Genomic DNA, 20,231 nt, shown 5'->3' with positions numbered 1-20,231 from the left:
GCTTCTAGTGTGTGGGAACCTTTCTTCCTTCACGGCTCCCTCCCACTGGTGCAGGTCCCATCCCTATTCTTTGTCTGTTTATTCTTTTTTCTTTTGCCTACCCAGGTGCGTGGGGGGTTTCTTGCCTTTTGTGAGGTCTGAGGTCTTCTGCCAGCGTTCGGTGGGTGTTCTATAGGAGAAGTTCCACGTGTAGCTGTATTTCTGATGTATCTGTGAGGAGGAAGGTGATCTCCGCGTCTTACTCTTCCGCCATCTTGCCTGCTCTGAGTCAACTTTTTAATCTCACTGTCATTTACTATTTGTTCGCACTATCCTTAACATAAAATTCATAATACAATGTATAGTTGTATATAATAACATAGAAATTTATACACACATTGTGCTAAAATCATTTGTTCAACGTAATGGCAGAAATGCCACTTTTTAAAGGCAGACAGGAAAAGCCTATAATTTGTAAAACAACCATAGGAATAAAAAAATCTCAGCAATGATGCTAAAATATATTCCTTTGAAGAAATTCTTTCTGATTTTAGAGAATCCTATGTTTTAGTTTTTACCAAAAAACCACAAAACCAAAAAACCTAACACAGGTAATGTATTCTGAGGTTCTTAAAAAGATGCATGTTCACATTTCTGAGTTTGCGTTAGTTTAACAGTTTGGAAAGATCAGAAGCTTAAAGTATCCAGAGAGAGAGTGAGAACGCAAGTGCGAGTGAGCACATACTATCATTTCATCCATTACATGAATCTGGGAAGATCCATATTTACATGGAGGTGAACAGCCCTGCACTTGTAGGTTCTCCATATTTAGAGCTGATGTTAGGGCTGTCTGTTGCCCTCAAGAAGCTTTTTTTTTTTTTTTTAATTTATTTAATTTATTTATTTTTGGCTGCGTTGTGTCTTTGTTGCTGCACATGGGCTTTCTCTAGTTGCAGTGAGCGGGGGTTACTCTTTGTTGCGGTGCACGGGCTTCTCACTGCTGTAGCTTCTCTTGTTGCAGAGCACGGACTCTAGGTGCACAGGCTCAGTAGTTGTGGCTCATGGGCTCTAGAGCGCAGGCTCAGTAGTTGTGGTGCACGGGCTTAGTTGCTCTGCAGCATGTGGGATCTTCCCGGACCAGGGCTTGAAACCTGTGTCCCCTTCATTGGCAGGCGGATTCTTAACCACTGTGCCACCAGGGAAGCCCCCTCAAGAAGCTTTGCTGGCCTGGTTTCTGTACAGGTGTCAGTTGAGAGGCTGGGTGCCTGCTGGTCCTAGGTCTGCATCTGGAGGCAGAGATTCACACTGTTGCAGCCCAGGAGTGGCTGGGAAGTTTAGTGTCCACTAACGCAAAGAGTGCCCTGGGACCACTGTTGATCTGATCAAGTCTGCATATAGCTGTGAGTTTAAACTTCCAGAGTGAAAAGCAAAATGGTCTGGTATGAACTTTGGAATCAGTTTTGGGTTTAAATTCTGGCTTTTCCAAATATAGGCTGTATGATTTTTAGCTTATTTCTATGAGTTTCAGTTTCTTCATTTATAAAATGCAAGGCAGTTATAAGGAATAAATGTAGTAATATATCCAGAGTTGCCTGGGACTCAAAAGGAATGAATGAATGGTATTTTCTTTCTCCCTCTCCATCACTAAAGAGTCAGGAGTGGGGTGAGTAACATCCACAGTAACTTGGTGTAGCTCCCCTTCCTGGTTTGATTAGATAAAATCTAGCCAACCACATTTTCAGACAAAGCTCTTGGAAATCATCTGTTTTATCCCCAGTTAGTTAGAAGGCAAGTACCTAGAGAAATTCCAAGCCTGCAGAGGGACTGAGAGAGAAAGAGAGTCTTCTCTGGGAGTTGGATTAGGTCCATGCTTTTTTGTGTAATACCCAGTGACATACAGCTGATAGAATGATATTATACATCATTTATTTTTTAAGATTCCCTAACTTGGTGTGAACTTTTTCTTTCATCTCATCTTACACAAAACCCAGCTGGAGATTTTAAGAAGGTGATATGTAATCAATACTTTTATTCACAGGTGATTTTCCTTTAGTGAAAAGCATTTGCAGTTATGCTGCTTGGAAATTTTTATCAGCTTAAGCAACAAAAAAGTAACATTCAAAGTAAATCCGATTGACCAGAGGTTACATAATCTGTTGATTGTATGAGGAGTTATGATGCACTTTAATTGAGCCAAAGACCTCTCATATCTGTTTAAAAATGCCCTTAGGCTAGATTATGCAGAGCAAAGGATAGATGTTTTTTTTTTTTAATTGATGTAAAATATTATTGAAACAATGAGAAATTTAAAGTGTCAGTGAATTCTAAAACTAAAATATCTGCCTCTTTTTTCTTCACTTTGTGCCATCTCTGAATATGCAGCTCATAAAAATAGTCTGTGCTGGGCTTTCCTGGTGGCGCAGTGGTTGAGAGTCCGCCTGCCGATGCAGGGGACGCAGGTTCGTGCCCCGGTCCGGGAGGATCTCACATGCCGCGGAGCCGCTGGGCCCGTGAGCCATGGCCGCTGGGCCTGCGCGTCCGGAGCCTGTGCTCCGCAAAGGGAGAGGCCACAACAGTGAGAGGCCCGCGTACCGCAAAAAAAAAAAAAAAAAAAAAAAAAATAGTCTGTACTAGAAGACCTTCCCTTTATGTAACCCACTCATTATTATAATGTGAGATGTATTTCACGTTTTGCCTTCCCTTTCTCCATTTTAATTCTAGAGCATACTAAAACTCTTGAGTCATTTTGGAATTACACAAAACGACCATAATATCAAGATTTTAGATAAATAGCATAGAGTGAAAATATTAAGATATAACATAACTTTTTTAAAAACACAAGTGAAATTTGTCAGTAGTTAGGTATTATCTTCAGAAATATTTTGAAAAGATATTCAGAACTAGTTTAAATTTTGGTACTGAAACTATTCACTTAAGAAACAATTTTGTAATTCTTTTTCTTTTTTTCTTCTTTTCAATTTCAGGGTCAGCCTGGTCCTGAGGTAAGTGAACTCTTTTTCTTCTAACAAATCAATTTCAGTTAGGATTTTCCCAGCATGGAGGTTTTTCTGCAATTCTTTTTAAAGGATATAAAAAAGTTATGAACAAGTAATCATGACACCACACAGTAGACCAAATATTTCCCAGGAGTAAAGCTTCAGGGCCTCTTAAGGGTTGTATGAGCCACATCAGCTGTTGGACCAGATGGCAAGTTTAACAATGTACTATCATATAAAGCAAAACTCTTAACTGATCTGAGACAGTGCCACAGGACTTTCATGTAAGATAAAATGATTTAGTTGTAGATGTTGTAGATGTCAGGTATGAACTTGTTTGCGTGAAGTACTGATTAATCATTACTATTAATGTTGTTGTAAATACACACAGACTGATTATTTAGATTGTGATCCTACCAGCTACTTTTGATTCATTATAGACAGATATTGAATTCGTTCTACATTTCAATATAAACTAACTGCTGAAGATATGGTCTATAATTAAATGTGAATGCAGTCAACAGACAGTCTTTCGGCCCTAAATCATAATGAAGAAAATGAGGAAATATTAGGGAGGGGAGGAATGTGTAAAAAGATGAAAGTACAGAAGAAGGGAGTCGTCAGAAATGAAGAGTCAGTAAAAAACAACAAACTCACTTATTGTAGTCAGTAGGAATCTAGAGAGAAGGAAATGCCATTATTAATGTTTTACCTTTAACACTCTAATACCTGTAAATGACATAGTTATTTATTGAGTTCCCTTTACGTCTCTTTCCCTTCGATATAATGAATGTTATTTCTGTCCTAGATTATTTCGTAAATAAATGATTTTCATGATATCTTTGTTAATCAATATCATAAATTGTCTATCGTGTGCTAATTCTCATACTAGACCATGATAATATTATTTATAGTTTTTATGAGCTCTGAATTTAAGGATGGCCAATGAAATAAACAAAAATGCCTTCAGGAGAACAGTCCTTTTCACACTACTCATGAGAAATATCTTGAAAAGTAATTAATTTATATTCACATCAGAGAATACTCTATTTATAATTTTCACCCTTATATTCTAAGTTATCTCAAGCTAATTATTGGAGGGGAAAAAAACCCACAGAAGAAAGTTGTAGTTTATTCCCTAAATTTGAAACTGCTACATTATAATGAGATGAAGACAAAGTAAAAGGTGCTTTGCATGCTTTATCTTATTTAATGCTACAATAGCCCTGAAAGTATTATTATCCTAGATCTAGATCTAAGAGATATGTATTTTTAATCCCTTCTTATTCTGTATATATACATATCTATATATATCTGTGTGTGTGAACCTATAAGAATATATATATATATATAATATATACTCATATATAAAACATATGAGGAACCTAGGAGAGACAGTGTAGAGCTTGCCTCAGAATCTCCCCACTGAGGGTAGGGAAATTGATGCATTTATGCACTGATTTCCTGTCCTTCATTGGTAAGAGTCGTGCCTGGGGGTTAACTCCCTGGCACTTCTGGCCTGCCCCAGAAGGTACAGCACACTCCAGCTACTCGAGGAATGCAGGAAGCAGTAGGAACATACGGGACCTTTATTCTAGCACCGTCTTGGAGGGAGGCAGTGGTGTGTGTTGGCACCTACATCTGCTACAACATCCAAGTGCAAGTGTCCTGTAGACAAAACGGAGTGGAAAACTCAGATATGGATATAAAGACTTGGAAAACTGGACAAAAAACAGCATTAAAAGCATATTAATTAATGAGACTTTAAAGAGGATAACTGTAAAAGGAAGAACATGGTCATAATAAATCTTGACTACACAGCCACAGTCAATGAGCAGAAGAAAGATGATAAACCAGCACAGGAAGCCAAGAATGGTCAGGACCAGGAACGCCGATGGATGGGTCACTGTAGCTAAGGTTTGAAAGTATATCATGGCACTTCAGAATACCTTCACAGCAAGTCTGATCTTTACTATGGCTCTTCAGAAAAATAGTCTACCTAACTGCCTATACTTGAACATTTTGGAAATTTTGAAGGAGGATAGGACTGGCATTTTCAAAAGGTGATCTGCTCTGGTTTTCCTTCATTTTGGCTACAATTTTGCTTTTAGTGGACACGCAAGTCACATGATCATTTCTTCCAAAATGCCTTCCTCGTGTCACAGCAAAAGGAAAGCAATGGATTCAGGAAGGATAGGTATGAGGGGAAATGAGAAGACAAGAGATACCCTCACACTGTCCTTCTATGCCATGAAAAATAGGCAAAGAGTTTTGTTGCTATGTCCCCAAGGAAAAGGCTGACCTACCTCTTATCCCTACATCATTATAGTATTTTTTAGAAGAAACTTCCGATTTTAGATTTTAAATTAGAGAATTCTTAATGAAGTTTTCATTTAGTACTAGATGATTGTTAACTTTGTTCTGCTTGTTATTCGTATGCAAATGTTTATGTCAATGAGTGTTTTCTTGCATAGGTTGAACATCACCACCTCATCTTATTCACACTGTTATATGATGCAAAACTCTTCCTTAGACAGTGAAACTCAATTCTGCTTCTTTGATATCACACATTATTTAGTAAGGACTTCCAGATTAATAGGGTTTTATTTTGCAGACCAGTGGGAAAAAGGGAAAATTTCTTATAATCAAGGAGTTCTGATCATCTTCCTAAAATTGAAGACAGCTTGGCTGGACTTAGCTTAAATTGCTAAAAAATTGCGAAGACTAGAAAGCTAAATAGCAGTGAACGCTGTTACAGTGACAGTATGAAATTGAATACGAAAATAGGCCCTAAGGAAGAGAGGTAAATCTATGCGTTTACCTAAATGGGTGAGAAAATGGTTCTTGACGAGGGAAATGAGATGGTGAAAGGATATTAGAAAGAAAAAAAGGCAGTTCTAGCAGCTGTGGTTAAGATGGGAAGAAAGGCAGGGGAATGAATGGGGAGAATATTGCTGTGAACCCACTGAATCAGAGGAAATCAAATTCTTGGAGAGGAAAAGGGATGGGTTAGAGTAAATAATGTCACAGAGACTTGAAAAAATGGTTGGGTAGAAAGAGAAAAAAGAACAAATGGCAACAGAGAGTAAGGAAGGGAAGAAAGAAAGGAAAGAAATTAGAAAAAAAAGACAGATGAACATTTGTATTTCAACCTAGAGGTAATGGGAATTATTCAGGGGGTGGGGCAAAATTAATCTATTGACATGAAAGTCACCCTGATATTTTTTTCATAAATTCCTATTAACATAATTCATTTCAATAGCTCAAGTATCTATTTTGCCTCTATTAGGTACAAGGCACAAATGGTAAGGCTGTGAAATTGTGAACAAGACAGACTCAGTCTCTGTTCTTTTAATATTAATAGTCAAGTAGAGTGTCAAAGTTCTGTCAATTCTGCAGACCCACCATTCCAAGGATGACTTTAACCACACGTGCAAGACCTGCTCTGTGTCTGTACATCTGGTTAATCCCCAGGTTTCCTTGGGATCTTGGACATGAGGCATTTAAGGAGACCTTTTTCCAACATGCAGGTGACCCAGCATCCATGCCATTGCTCTAAGTGTAGTCCTGGCGCCATGCCTTTGTTCTAATAATTGGGTTTCTGCCCAGATCTAGGCACCCCTGTTCTGATGACTGGGTCCTTTCCTGGTTCCTCATGCCTACGCTCCCTTTCTCCGTTACCGTCTTCCTCCCAGGTCCTCCTTTTCCTTTCCTCTCTGCCACCGGGCATTACAGCCTTGGTGCGCATGCTCTGTGCAGCCTTGTTAATGGCTGACCGGCTGACCGAACAGTTAGCTGCCTCTAGCTCACTGCCTACCTGACAGGGACTCTCCATTTCTATTTCTCTTGACCATGACTTCTCCATTGCCATTCTGCCCACTGTGAACACATGCCTGTTGCCTGGCCAGTCACTGCTGCAAGGGAGCTGAGCCAAGAAAGTGAACATTTAGCCTTTTCCTGTCTGTATAGTGGAGACATCGAGGGTTGGGACTGAGTGTAGCATCAACCAATATCAACCTATCTATGTCTTTTTCTATCACGGTTCTGATTATGTCATTCTTCTGACTCCCAAACTTTGAATCTCAATATGACTACCATTTAGTTCCTTACCTGACATTCAAATCCTTTAATTTGTCCTGTTTTTCCAGCACTATCTCCCACTGATTTTTCATTAAATTTCTTTCTGGATGTCAGTTTGCACAATGCTTCATCCAAACTGAGTCAAAGCATTTACTTTTTTCTCTTCAAATATGTTTTCCTTCATTTGTCTTTTCTTAAACCAGTCTTTTCTCCAGAACTGCTTCTCTCCCATCCCCTAGATACACTTAGTTTCCACACACCCAAATATGATAAGCCTTCATGCTTACATGTTACTTCTTCCATCAAGATGTCGTTACTCTCCTTTAGCTGAATGTAATTTCTTCCTTTTGCTGAATCCCCACAGCATTTTATCTGTACACCTTTTTATATTACTTTACGCTTAAAACAGAGGGGGCATAGACAGCAAAGCCAGACAGCTCATAAGTCAAACCCTAGCTCTTCCACTTAGAAGCTCTGTGATCTTGGGCAAGTTACTCTGAGTCTCATTTCCGCCATCTATAAAGCAGAGATGATCATGTCTTATCCCAACAAAGGTGTGAGGATTGAAATAACACATGTATAACTTCTAACACAGTTTAGTACATGACAGGCACTCAGTAAACATTAATTCCCTCCCTCCCTTTTCCCCTTTCTATTGTATCATAGTTATTTATAAACATCTTTTCTCTCTTTATTACTAGCTTTTATGATCTTCAAGAGTGGGATCTATGCTTTCTTCAATCTTTACTATCCTCCACAACACCTAACTGAGTTCCTTGTATGTAGTAGAAGTTCAAGAAATCTTATTGAGCTGCAAATGGTATATACAAGAGCTTAAGGAAAAGGAAGCTGAGGAGCAGAGAAAACTATCAGCTTTTCATAATTCTAAATGCCCAGTCAATAATACCATGAGTCATCAATAATACCAAGTAAAACTGGCCTGAGGTTTCTAAGTTCTGAGATTTTTCCGAACAGGTATTAATGTTAATATCTCACACCCACATGGTTTGGAGGGTTTGGATGCCTTCGTTTCCTTTCATGATAGTAGTTTATTCATGTTGATATTTAATCTTTGGTGAAAATAAACAAATAGCATTAGCCCAGGACTATACTTATGATGTATTACTTTATTTTGTAATAATTTATCTGTAGGGTTCAAAGCTTGGATTTGATTTTTAACAATCAAGACAGCTATAGAAAGTAGTTCATGGTGGTTGTAACACCACATTGCTTAAGCAATAATATTCTCCCACTAATAATTTAATACAAATTGTAGGAACTAGTCGTTTTTTAAAAAAAAACCTCCTCAGGATTCTATCTTGCACACTTTATAAAATATATTGGCCTTCTCTTCACCCCAATAACTCCATCAGTATATTCAATAGTGAAACCATTGTATTAATGATTGGTACCATTATATTAATGATTGGTACCCCTTCTATACCAAGGGCACTTCTTTTGCATAAAATTTTTAGAATTTTAAAGCCCTCCTCATAACTCCCCTTTGGAGTTGCATGTGAACATAAAGGAGATATAGTTCCCTTAGGAATTTGGAGGACTAAAGTTGCGTGCATGGTGTAATTCTGTATTACTCAGTGAGAAAAAAATGCAAGAGAAAACCACAAGCAAATACCACCAGACAACTGCACATGGAGGCGTGTGCCTTCCATTTGTACTTGTTCAGAGGCACTTGAAAAGAAATGGAAGATGTCACTTTGCCTTTTTTCCCCAAATCCCTTTTTACTTTTTGTTGTTGTTGTTCTGATATTGTCGTTGCCATTTCACAACGTTTTACTAAAATTTACAAAATAAAGCTGTGTGTGCCTTGTAAGGAATTATTCCTGAAAAGAATACTATATTTAGGGACAGTATTTAGCTTTCCATTCATGTGTTTTTAATTATATATTAAGCTCCTTCTAACCTAACACTTTAGCAATTCCCATATTTCATGTTTGTGTTCCAGCCTTTGTCAGATCCATATAACCTGACTTGGGAGCAGGGGGAGGACATATACATTCTCCAAGAAATTTGAAATGCATGTGTCTGTGACTGCATGCACGCGTGCGTGTGTGTGCATGTGCGTGTGCTCGTGTTTGTGTGTGTGTGTGTGTGTACACAGAGTCTTTATTTTACTCACTACATAATAGAACTGTCATATTAAATTAGTAATATAGTCTATTCTGGATAAATCATGTTAGACCTGATAAAGTATTATCATGCCCCATTATCTGTACTTTATGTGGTGGTTATATGATAAAGAGAATGATTATAAAAGTCTTAATGTTTTAGTTTTTGTGGTATTTTATTAAGTAAATGGTTAACATGACATGAAAGGCTCCATTGTACTCGAAATAGCTTATACCATTAAGAGTACATACAATACAACAGCTTATTTATTTTACTATAACCGTATCTCTTTATTTTTACATGGTCATTTGTGTATTGAATTGGTGTAACATTATCCCAAAGTTTAATTTTACCTTAGAATTCTTTCCTACTGGAACTAATTGAAGAACTTCTCTTGCCAACTTTATGCTTTGTTTTCTACCAAATATATTCCTTTTAATTCTATCTGAATAAAGGTGAGTAACACAAAGCCTTTCATGAATAATTAATCTGACATTGATTTGCATACATAGAAGCTGTTATCGTTCCCCAAACTTACTCATTTTTATATCTCAATTTTTTAATACAGTGTTGATATATAGAAAAAGCACAATCACGTTTTGTTGAATAAATGTATATATTTAATAATTTAGATTTAAAGCTAATTTTATATTCATTTGATGATGAAATGACTGAAAGAACTGAAAATATCGGCTTTAACAGTCCACTTTTTAAATTTTATTTTATTTTTTTAATTTTGGCTGGCTGGGTCTTCGTTGCGGCATGTGGGCTTCTCTAGTTGTGGAGCGGAGGCTTAGTTGCCCTGCGGCATGTGGGATCTTAGTTCCCCAACCAGGGATCGGACCCACGTCCCCTGCACTGGAAGGCGGATTCTTAACCACTGGGCCACCAGGGAAGTCCCAACAATCCACTTTAAAAGGAGCATATGGAATACATTGGATAAGGTTAAGGAGATGGGCTCCATGGGCAGACACCTGGGTTTACAGCCTGGTCTACAACTTACAAGCTGCCTGACTTTGGGCAAGTTATTTTTTCCTTCAGTTTTTCAATGTAAAATAAGGATGGTTGGTTTGACTTAATACATGATTTAATGAAGCACTTGGAACAGGGTATGGCACATATAAGTGTTATTATTAAATCTAAACACCTACATACATACCTTCTCACATAAGCATTCACACTGAGACAGAGCCATGAAGATATATTACCCTTACAGTGATACTTCTGCTGGATAAACATCCAATAGAATAATGGCCTCAAAAGATAGAGGTTTAGGATAAGTAGTTTAATCTTAAAATTAAGAAATTCATGAAAAATGATTATCATTGTTAGATATACTTATTGTATATATTCTGTATCTAAAACAAACATTTATGTGTCTAATTCTTTCTAAAGGTATCGAAAAGTTTTAGTTAGAAATATTGTTCTTCATAGTATATTATGATGTTAATTTTCCCCATCCAAGGGCAAGGCATATGCAAATGTAAGAATATCAGTTGTATCTCATAATACTATATAAATTTAATTCAATCCAAATCCAAAACCCAAGAGGACTTTTTAAAGGAATTTAGTAAGCTGGCTGTACAATTCATATGAAAGAGGAAGGGAGCCAAGTGGCCAAGAATGTTTTGAAATAAAAAGAAAAATGAGGGAAGACTTTCCCCACTAGATATTGGAACATTGAATCTACAGTATAAACTTAGTTTACTAACATACTGTAAGACTTCTGCTCCTAGAAAAAAATATGTAAAACAACAGTTTTAAGGCATTGGACAACAGGCAGCACAGAGAAGGAAAACAAACAAGATGAACCCTAAGATTGCCAAAACCTACTTCCTGGAGAGAATTTCTCAGCTGCAGCACAGCCAGGAGCACCTAAACAGAGTGGTCTCTGACCCTTGAGGAGGTCAAGGCAGCTGGAATTTGTGGGGCAGGTGAGAGAGCAAAGAGCCACATGGAGAGAGCTCAGAAGGTCCGCAGAGAGTCCCCCTTGATAGCTCAGCACAGTACTCATCAGTACATGTGTGTCTTAGCTCAGGCTGCTACAACAAAATGCCGTAGACTGGGTGGCTTAAACAACAAACCTTTATTTCTCTATAGCCATTATTTTGTAATAACTTAAAATGGAGTATAATCTATAAACATATCGAATTGATATGTTGTACACCTGAAACTAATATAATATTGTAAATTAAATATACTTCAATAAAAAGTTTTTTAAAAAAAGAAATATTGTTCTTCAGTGAATTAAAACTAATTCAGTTTGAAGTGTTTCAAACTTTAAAAATTTTATTTATAAATTTTCTCAAGTTTATTATATATGCACATGTAATTTCTCACATATGTTTTTATGGATTTCTTTGATAATTTTGATATCCTATAAGAATTCTTAATAGGCTAAATTTATTTTCTCTCTAAATATCTCCAGTCATATTTCAATTGATATGATATTTTTCATACAAAATATATTCTTTGGATCGTGTAGAGATTACAATGGAAGAATGCTATTAAATAATAGGTAGAAAGATAGCTCCAGAAACATTTTATTCTATCTTCTTTCTTTTGGATAGACCTCATTTAAACCTAGTTTAAACAATGGCTGAAGTGACTCAGTATTGAAAATGTGGGGAGAGAGAAAATAGAATATACTCTTTCTAAAAGCTTGGAGTCGAGTCACAGGCAGGAGGGAGAAGAGAGCCAAAAATATCTGCCCATGTTTGAGATGTGAGGAAAAAAAAAAATCTTTCATTGAACAGAGTTCATTTCGTCTTCAAGAGACCGTGCAAAGTTGTTTATTCCTTTTGCTATTAACTCTTCTGGAACTAGAGTCATGGGTCCACAAATGAGAAACGGTAGTGACCTTGAAAGGCACAATTTCTAGCTGAAGTCAAACATATCCTCATAAGCATTAATTGGAAGCGTGTTGGACATACAGTTATCTGTGACTTTTTGATTGTCAACAGGCTATTCAGAGAATATTACTTTTGGCCCTGATGTCCTGTTAGAAACCTCTGTTGCAGGAAATCTGCTAATATATTTATTGGATACTTACCATGTATAAGGTACAAAACTACACATTTGAATTAGTAAGAGAGGAGGGGAAGGGAAATACTATTTACAGAAGACCATACGTTCTTTTAATTACTTCCTACTACTCCCATATGAGCTAACTATTGTTTGTTCCATCTTACAGATGTAGAAACTGAGGCTCAGAGAGGTTAAGTGACCTGCCAAAGGTCCCATGCTTGTATATATTAAAGCCTCCAAAGTTAGCATTTGTTACATTTCCCTCTCTTACATATTGATCTCTTCCTGCCCTCAAGCGCCCGCATGAAGCATACCTCTTATACCTAGTGAGCACGGGCTAAGTTTTATAAAAGAGTTACAAGAGCTTTAGGAGTTCAAGACTAGGGAAAGAACATATCCAAAAGAGGGTCAGGTAAAGCTCAGGGAAGAGAGGTCACTGAGATGAGCCATCAATGACTGGCAATAATGATAGTTGGATTGTAGAGGAGGCAAAGATGGGACTTTTACTGCAAGGACTAATGTTTCTTTCAGAAGCTCAGATTCCTACTGTGTTTTTTTCCAAGTAGCTCCATAGCTCAGGTTGCCAGGTAAGAAGTTTCAAGAAAGTTGTGCTATCGTTATTCTAAGCAAAATGATAACTGATGATGTTTATTCAGCAGAAAGAATGGCATAAGCAAAGGTACAGATAGTGAGGAGAGTGAGGGGCATTCTGACAACAGCTGGTATTCAAGGCTGACTGGCGGAGAGGATCCTTAAGGGAATAGCGGCAGAGGTGGCATGGGGGATAAAGCAGAAAAGGAAAGTTAGAAGCAGATAATAGAGGACTTTGGAATAAAGATGCAGACGTAGAGAATGGACTTGAGGACACGGGGAGGGGGAAGGGTAAGCTGGGATGAAGTGAGAGAGTGGCATGGACATATATACACTACCAAACGTAAAATAGATAGCTAGTGGGAAGCAGCCACATAGCACAGGGAGATCAGCTCGGTGCTTTGTGACCACCTAGAGGGGTGGGATAGGGAGGGATTCACTTTGTTATACAGCAGAAACTAACACACCATTGTAAAGCAATTATACTCCAATAAAGATGTTTCCAAAAAATAAAAGATAAATAAATAAAATGAGACAATAGAGGACTTTGGACACAAGCAGAAGCTAACACTATTTGGTAGGGATCAGAAAGGTCATCTAAACTAAATTTTTAATTATATAACTACTTCTTTGGGGAATTCTCAAGCTTATTTAAAAGGAAGAGAAAATAGTGTCATAAACTGCCCTAGACCCCTCAGCCAGCTTCAAGAATTATCAGACTAATCTTGTTTCATGAATCCCTTCCTCTCGTTTATTTTGTTTTGCTTTGTTTTTTTGATGATGTATTTAAAAGCAAAACCTAGATATCATGTCAGCGCATCTGCAAATACTGAAATATGAATCTCTAACTGATAAGACCTTTCTGTAACATATCCATCACTTCATTATTGACCCTAATAGAATTAATAATAACTCTTTAAATATCATCATACCCAGTCCATATTCAAATTTCCCAAATTATCTCAAAAATGTCTCTTTATAGATGGTTTGAATCAAGATGTAAAGCCCACACTTGGAATTTAATTGCTATAACTCTTCAGTCTCTTTTATTCTATAGTCATCTTCCTCCTCTTTTTATGTTTTCATGTTATCAATTTTTTCAGGGCATTCATCCTATTTATAGAATGCCCCACATTCTGACTTCCTTATGGTGCTTTTGAACTTATTCTCTTATCTTCTGTATTTCTTGTAAATATCTTTTGCAAGTTCTATTTAGAGGTTTGATTAGGTTCTGGTTCAATTTTCAGAAAGAGTCTCTTATAAAGGTGTAATATGCTTCTTATTTCATCATACCAAGAGGCATAAAATATTTGGTTGATTGGCAGGTCAGTGGTATTGGCCTGCTTTCCCAAAACCTGTCGCCTAATAGCTTTTGCATCCATGGAGGCTCATTGTCTATAACAACTTTCTCAGAGTGGATTACAAATGAGCCATTGATGTTTTTTGAGCTGAAGAATGATATGTTTAGAAATGCACTTTAGAATACATAGCCTGCCAAAAGAATGTAAGAGGAAGTAGAGTAAAGGAAGACCAAAGATGCTTATAGACTATTCTTGTTTTCCAGGCACAAGGGTACTAGCAACAAACATGGAAAGCTCTATTCAAAGGATTTTGGGGAGAATGAATATAGGACTTGTCAATAGATCCTATTTACTGAATCAAACGTAACACTGAGCTTTTAGACTTGCAGGAGTAGCAGTGTGTTAAACAAAAATAGAGAAGTCAGAAGTCATGATTGGCTTGCGGTAGAAACTGAGAAGTTTGGTTGGAAAATGTTGAGTTTGAGCTGATGATGGCCTCTCTTGGCTTAGACATCTGGTGAGCAGTTGAGAATGCAGGATTGCATCTTGGAAAAGAATTTAGGACATAATTCAGGTAATAGGTAAAGCCAAATAGTATATTTGATAGCTGATGAAGGGAGTAAAGTGAAAAGACAAAAGGTTTAGAAACAAATCTGGGCTATCTTGACATTTATGGGCTTTGTCAACCCTCCCTCCTCAAAGCCGTGGTTTATTTAGTTTTAGTTTAGCCCAGGGTGACTCCTTTCCAGGGCCCCAGTGACTGGCTCAGCAGTTTCCCTTCCCATAGCTCAGCTTTCTTCTTCCTAATGGAAAGAAATGCCCTCAAGACGAATATGTATTTCAACTCATGTTACTTTATTTTTCCCAAAGCTAGAATGTAAAAATATGCCTTCTACTCTGCTACTTATTTTCTCTTCCCTCAAATTCAATTTCCTTTCTTTCTGTGACCAGTCTATTACTTAGGGAAGTTCAATGGAGATGGTAAGAAGAAGGCACGACCTTAGAACGGGGGAATGGAGGGCAAAGGCAACTTTTCTTTCCTTTGACTTTAGGAGAGAGGGAATGAACGTGTTTGGAGACCAAAGAGAAGAATCCAAGGGAACTGTAATGGGGTTTATTTTGTTGTATTTTATTATTCTTTATTGAAGTATAGTTTATTTACAATGTTTTTATTAATTTCTGCTGTACAGCAAAGCGATTCAGTTATACATATATATACAATTCTTTTATATATATATTCTTTTCCATTATGGTTTATCATAGGATACTGAATATAGTTCTCTGGGCTATACAGTAGGACCTTGTTGCTTATGCATTCGATATATAATAGCTGACATCTGCTAACCCCAAACTCCCACTCCATCCCTCCCCCAACCCCCTCCCCCCTGGCAGCCACAAGGCTGTTCTCTATGTCCGTAAGTCTGTTTCTGTTTCATAGACAGGTTCATTTGTATCATATTTTAGATTCCACATATAAGTGATATCATATGATATTTGTCTTTCTCTTTCTGACTTACTTCACTTAGTATGATAATCTCTAGTTGCAACCATGTTGCTGCAAATGGCATTATTTTGTTCTTTTTTATGGCTGAATAGTATTCCATTGTATATATGTACCACGTCTTCTTTGTCCATTCATCTGTCGATGGACATTTAAGTTGTTTCCATGTCTTGGCTATCGTGAGTAGTGCTGCTATGACCATAGGGGTGCTTGTATCTTTTTGGATTAGAGTTTTGTCTGGATTTTTTCCTAGGAGTAGGATTGCTGGATCATTATGGTAATTCTATTTTTAGTTTTCTGAGGAACCTCCGTACTGTTTTCCATAATGACTGTACCAACTTACATTCCCACCAACAGTGTAGGAGGTTTCCCTTTTCTCTACATCCTCTCCAGCATTTGTTATTTGCAGAATTTTTAATGATGGCCATTCTGACCAGTGTGAGGTGATACCTCATTGTAGTTTTGATCTGCATTTCTCTAATAATTAGTGATGCTGAGCAGCTTTTCATGTGCCTCTTGGCCATCTGTATTTCTTCTTTGGAGAAATGTTTGTTTAGGTCTTCTTCTGCCCATTTTTTGATTGGGTTGTTTGTTTTTTTGCTGTTGAGTTGTATGAGCTATTTGTATGTTTTGGAAAGTAAGCCAAGAGAACTTGTTGAAGAGACAAGTGAGAGCAACAATGAAGAGCAGGGTGAGGGTGGGGAGAATAGGTATGATAGTCCCTTCACTCCCAGGAGAGAGGAGGTGAAGATACAAGAAAATCTGGAGATGGAGAGTGTCGTAGTTGTAGAAGCTTACATTAAAGCTTTTGCTCTGTTTAGTCCTCAGCTGAAAATGAGGGATATTGAGCTTCTAATTTACATAGGAAGCTCAGGAACCCTGAGATTGAGGGTCTCCCAGACTCATCTGACAGTTGTTTTTTCCATCCCTTCTGTGTATCTCGTTAGACTCAAAGAGGACATCCTACCCTCATCCCTGGATTGTATTCAGTTGCCCTGCACAAAATCAATATTGCTCTACGAGATACTACAAGTGAAGTCAAGAATCAAAGTGACCTTCAAACCAGGCTTTCTTAAATAGTCTGGGGAAAATGATTTGGGGACAGTATAGTAGGCAACATGAAGAAATAGATGATTGTAAATTAAACTCCAGGTTTAAAGATGGATGTTACCACTGAATACCTTTGAATTATATTGAGGACACTAAGAGTATTATAGGAGAGTTTACACCATTAGCTATAAAATCACAGGGGCTACTGTGGGCATTTAGAGAGCAAGTTGATACTTTCTTTCGACAAAAGGAATGTTTAGGATTCCAAGTCTTTCACCATGGAGTTCATTTTATTTGACCTCTTAAAAATAAGTTTAAAAAAAAAAGCAAAGTTAAACAAATAAAAAGTTTTAGCAATCTTTTAAAATATTTAGATGTAAGGAATGATTCTAGAAAGAGGGGACCTCTTGGTTATGATTGGCAGGAGCAGTAATTTGGGTGTCTTTGATTTGTATTGCGTTAGAAAAGAAAGCCAGAGTGAGCTTCCCTGATTTCCTGCTGTTTTTTAAGCCCTTAACTCCATTGAGCTACATCAGCCTAACTTTCAAGAGTCCTTTTTTAATGTTTGGTTTTTCTAAATTTTCTTTTAGTGCTAGACCTCACTAATTGTTTCCTTATGGCAGCTGCTTATGATTTAAGACTGATCATGGGTACGTATAGTCCCTCGTTCAAGGCTCAAGCTGACATTACAAAAGAACTTATAGTTAACATCTTACTACAGAAAATGCCCAGAAAATAAGAGCTGTAAAAATTAGGTTCTCAATAAGTGGGGCTGGTTTCGATATTTTAAATTTCAGTTTATACCAACCCCCTTTTCTGCTTGGTTTCTTTTAATCTTCAATGCAAAACGAAAGGTGTAAAGTCCGAAGCTATAAATCTGTTTATAGCTGTAATTCCCTTCCCTGGCTTAGCAGAGTTTGACACTATAATAAACACGGTTCTTCTGCAGCAACATTGAATCTGGTTCTTGTATATTTCTTTTATATGTTGCTGCTTTGAACACGGAGAGTTTTATTGCATTCTTGTCTTTCTGGGTGTTTTGATTCAGTGAGAATTGATTATCTACTGTATGCTAGGGGCGACTAGGTAGTTCCAGGGCCTAAAGTTTAGTTTTGCTTAGTCATTAAAGTAGTATGGTTAAAACAACAATTAAGTGTTTTTGTTTTGCTTTGTTTCGTTTGGTAATATTTCCTGTACATTGAAGTAAACTATATTAAACCCACATATTCTTAAAATGTTTTCAACCTTCCACCTAATACATTTCTCACCGCATTGCCTTTTGATTTTAGGAAATCAGTATGTTTACTTTCTTCATCCTCAGGTCAAGTATCTGAAAAAGAAATTTAATTTTATGTTTAGCATGGTTAAAATATTGAAAATATTGAGTGTGTGCTTCAAAATTATTACCGTTAGTAGATCAGGCATTCTACAAGTTGCTCTGTGGACAGTGTTTCATTTAAGCAAAGAGTAAGGATTGTTTTCCCCATTCTTCAGATGAAGAAACTGAGGCTCAAAGAGGTTAATTAATCTGCTAAAGATCACACAGGTGATCACAACCAGGATTTCAGTCTGGATCTGTTTGATTCTAAACCTTGAGCTCTTAATCACCAAGATAATTTATGTATTTTATTTTAAAATAATTCCCCCGAATTATACTTTCCTTTTTATTTTTTACTCTTTTCTGTAGCATTTGAAAAGAAATTATACGGAAGCGCACACACACACACACACACACACACACACACACACAAACACACACACACTGATCTATACTTATGTATAGGAACTCCTACATTTTCATGTTAGGTTTTCCATAAAAAGCTTTAAATTTATACATTACTAGCTGAAGTTATTTGCAAAGTTGGAAGTCTGTGAAACAAACAAACAAAAAAATTGGTGATTTGAGAAAGAAATGTCCCTAAAAATATATTATGCCAGTAAAGCAGAAAATGATATATATGAGTTCAAGGTTGAGGTATACACTTGGAAGAACACATGTTCACATTTTAGTTAGAGGTGAACCTATGCTAACTGCAATTTATTCAGAAGCAAGGTAGATTTATCTACATGTTAATAGCTAGGGTCCCTATTTTTCCACTAAATAGTAGATTTTTCCATTGCTAATACTATTTGCAGTATGATTTTGTGCAGTTTCAGATACATGCTAAGAACCAAGGTACCAAATTCAGTTTCTTCGTGCCTATATGATTTGAGTATCTATCTCATTGGCACAATGGACAAAGTTAATGATACAGTCAGGGACGTATCTTGCCATCAGTAGAACTGAGGCTTCTATCCTACTGTTCAAGGGAACATTGGATACTTTGTGTTTCCTTCCTCCCTGGGAGACTGTGAATATTGATAAAGTAATGTTTGCAAGGGTGCCTGAGCACACAGACGTCAAACATGCAGTGGCTACTGAGGTTGTGCTGTGCTTCTAGAGAACGGCCGTGCAGCAGACTCTGTCTTCTTTATCCTTAAAAGATTAAGGAAATTATGGCTTTTAAAATATAGTAATTCCATGTTAAGTTTACAGTTTAAAAAGTAGAGGAAGGGAATGTACTTTATTTATAAGTTAACATTAGAAGAAGGATGGCTTCTGCATGGTGGCAGCACAGTATGGCCGCCATATTATATTATCACCCATACTCCTTTTACCCAACAGTGATGATAGAGAATTCTGTCTTTCTCTCTCTCTCTCTCTCTCAGCTATTTCTGATTATGTCAGCCAAATCTGCTAATACTCTGCCTGGATTTGAAAAACATCCCTAAAACTAGATTTCACACTTTATATGGTTCACTTGGCTCTGGAGCTGCTGTGTTTATCAGGATTGAATCAGCTTAGACCAACACTTTTCTTCAAATGCACTAAATTGTGAACTTCAAGTGAACAGAACTTCTTCAACCATGTTGATGATCTGTCAATGGCCCCCATGTCCAATCAGTTAACTTTGCTGTTGGTTCTGCCTCAGAAATATCTCGTAAATCTAGAACTTTTCCTGTGTCCTGATTGTCGTGATCTTAATTCAGATCTTTGCCATCTCTCCCTTGGACCAAGGCAACAACTTCCTAAGAAGGACAGCATTCCATGCTCTCTGAGTTCCGTAAGGCACACTTGATCTCGGCACCCCCTTGTTAAATCGATGACAGTATCCAGCCCAGGGACCTGGGTATTGTTAGCCGGTCTTCCCAAATCTCTTTCCTGCTGTTCCCCATCTCCACTCTCCACACCACATATGTTCTTACCACTCTGAACTCCTCATCTGATGGCAGGATGTCCTCTCACACGTCTGCACATTCACCCCTTCTGCCTGAACAGCCTCACTCCTCCCCAGTCCCCCTTATCCCGGCCAACTTTAAAGAGCCAGTTCCAATGTCATCTTTTTAATTCCTGCTCTCCTACCTTCATTCCTCTCTGTACTCCTACAACACAGCATTTATTCTACTAGTTATAATTATATTTACATGTCCATCCTCCAGACTCAGAGCACATTGCCTGACTGATAGTTGGCCATAAATGCTTAGAATATGAAACTTGCATTTCCTCATAATTCCACAGGAATGCAAAGATTCATCAGA

At 37.4% G+C, this 20,231-nt stretch overlaps 1 protein-coding gene across 1 annotated transcript in view; it reads left to right on the top strand.

The window, feature by feature from the left end:
* Positions 1-20,231, top strand: part of COL25A1 (collagen type XXV alpha 1 chain) — a 476,840-nt gene that overhangs the window by 295,909 nt on the left and 160,700 nt on the right. Inside the window, exon 5 of the mRNA XM_055086170.1 lies at positions 2,964-2,981. Within this exon, the coding sequence (XP_054942145.1) occupies positions 2,964-2,981 (18 nt within the window). The remainder of the gene's footprint in view (positions 1-2,963; positions 2,982-20,231) is intronic.

Source organism: Physeter macrocephalus, chromosome 7 (genome assembly GCF_002837175.3).
Source record: "Physeter macrocephalus isolate SW-GA chromosome 7, ASM283717v5, whole genome shotgun sequence".
NCBI classification, from domain to species: domain Eukaryota; kingdom Metazoa; phylum Chordata; class Mammalia; order Artiodactyla; family Physeteridae; genus Physeter; species Physeter macrocephalus.
Note: the sequence above shows the minus strand (reverse complement) of the source record. Positions and strands in the feature narration are given on the sequence as shown.